This window comes from Echinops telfairi, unplaced genomic scaffold (assembly GCF_000313985.2).
Source record: "Echinops telfairi isolate 266 unplaced genomic scaffold, ASM31398v2 ScPeMD7_7421;HRSCAF=8459, whole genome shotgun sequence".
Lineage (NCBI taxonomy): Eukaryota > Metazoa > Chordata > Mammalia > Afrosoricida > Tenrecidae > Echinops > Echinops telfairi.
In genome coordinates this window covers 12,069,081-12,070,632 of record NW_022111321.1, presented here as the reverse complement: position 1 = coordinate 12,070,632, position 1,552 = coordinate 12,069,081, and the positions used below count along the sequence as shown (strand labels likewise).

At 36.3% G+C, this 1,552-nt stretch overlaps 1 protein-coding gene across 1 annotated transcript in view; it reads left to right on the top strand.

The window, feature by feature from the left end:
• Positions 1–1,552, top strand: part of LOC101657229 (stromelysin-2) — a 12,655-nt gene that overhangs the window by 4,952 nt on the left and 6,151 nt on the right. Inside the window, exon 7 of the mRNA XM_004709006.1 lies at positions 536–669. Coding sequence (XP_004709063.1) covers positions 536–669 — 134 coding nt within the window. The remainder of the gene's footprint in view (positions 1–535; positions 670–1,552) is intronic.

Sequence of the window (1,552 nt, the reverse complement as noted above, 5' to 3'; positions counted from 1 at the left end):
ATGGATTTAAGAATCAGAGTGATCTCTTTACCTTTGCTAACAAATGAAGCTATTTAATTTAAATTTCAGGCCAAATGTATTCAAAATATGAAAAAAAATATTTAAATAGCAAAAGATGCACTGTTGAAAGGCAAATCAATTTCACATCTCTGATTTACGGCCCATCATCTCTTCCCATATGTGCAACATTACTGCCAATTTCCTTTGTATCTTTTCAAAGATGATCTTTCACATGCAAATATTAATAGGTATATATATTCTATCCACTTTTAAAAAAATGCATGAATGAGTGCATCATATATGCATTGTTACAAGCTTCAAAACTTAAACCAAGCTGAATAATAATGCCTTGTTAAAATATCTCTTTGCCCTAGATTTCAGAAATAGAGACTCATGTGGAAGAGAAGAGTTTAATATAGACATAAGAACAAAGGGATAAATTGCCATTTATGGAAAGCCGGAGGAGAATATGTTCATTTTGCCCCAAAAATCTATAGGAGAAAAACATTTTCAATGCATTTTTAATGCATTACAGATATTTTTGGCGCCGAATCCACTGGAACCACAAACCTGAATTTCATTTGATTTCAACGTTTTGGCCCTCGCTCCCACCAGAGTTGGATGCTGCATGTGAAGTTAACAGCCAGGACACCGTTTTTATTTTTAAAGGTAAATACTATGTATAACACAATAAGGATTTAAAAGTGGCTGATGTTTGGAGGGTGTGTCGTATGGAGTGTAGACACGCAGGAGACAGCCAGAAACCAATCACCAAGTACATGATTGGATCTCTAAGGGCGTTTAAATATTATTCTGCAGACAGTGAGGCAGAATGGATACAGGCCACTGTGTAATCATCAAGAATTAGGTTTTTCCATCATATATCACCATCCCTTCCAACTAACTTGTTTGAGAATCAGCTTTGAGTCACATGTAGCTGCCATTAGATTGAAAGAAGTCATTTTATTTTGTCGTGGAGAATAAACACAGCAGGACCTCCATCAAGCTCACCACCCTACATTCACAGTTCAGTGACACTGATGCCAGTCTTCAAATTGGGCGACCATTCTCACCCTCTTCTCCCCTTGGCTCTTCCCCATCAGCGTACATCTACTGTCCCTGAAGTTCCTACCGAACCGTTCCAAGTTGCTGTTCTCAATTTGATTCCATTTTGATCTCAAAAGAATACAATGGTCAAGGCAGACAGACTTTAACTTAGATGATACTAGAGGATATATTTTGGTTGAAGGTTGAAAAGTTTTCTCAGGGTAATAGTTAGGGTGATTAATCCAACCTCATCAGGTCCAAAATAAATCTTGATTTTTAATCCTAAACAACAAATATATATTTGCTTACCTTAGAACAGAAGCATTTGAAGAAAAAACCCCAGAAGCATTTGTTTTTCAAATCCTATCTAAATATGGGCATTTGAGTATTCGTACAACATGAGCGTGCATTGTATAGATTCACTCTGTGCTTTCAAGAGATTGTTTATAATGATCCAACATGGGAAAATGTCCCATGTGATATCATGTTCCCAGGAATAATGAAT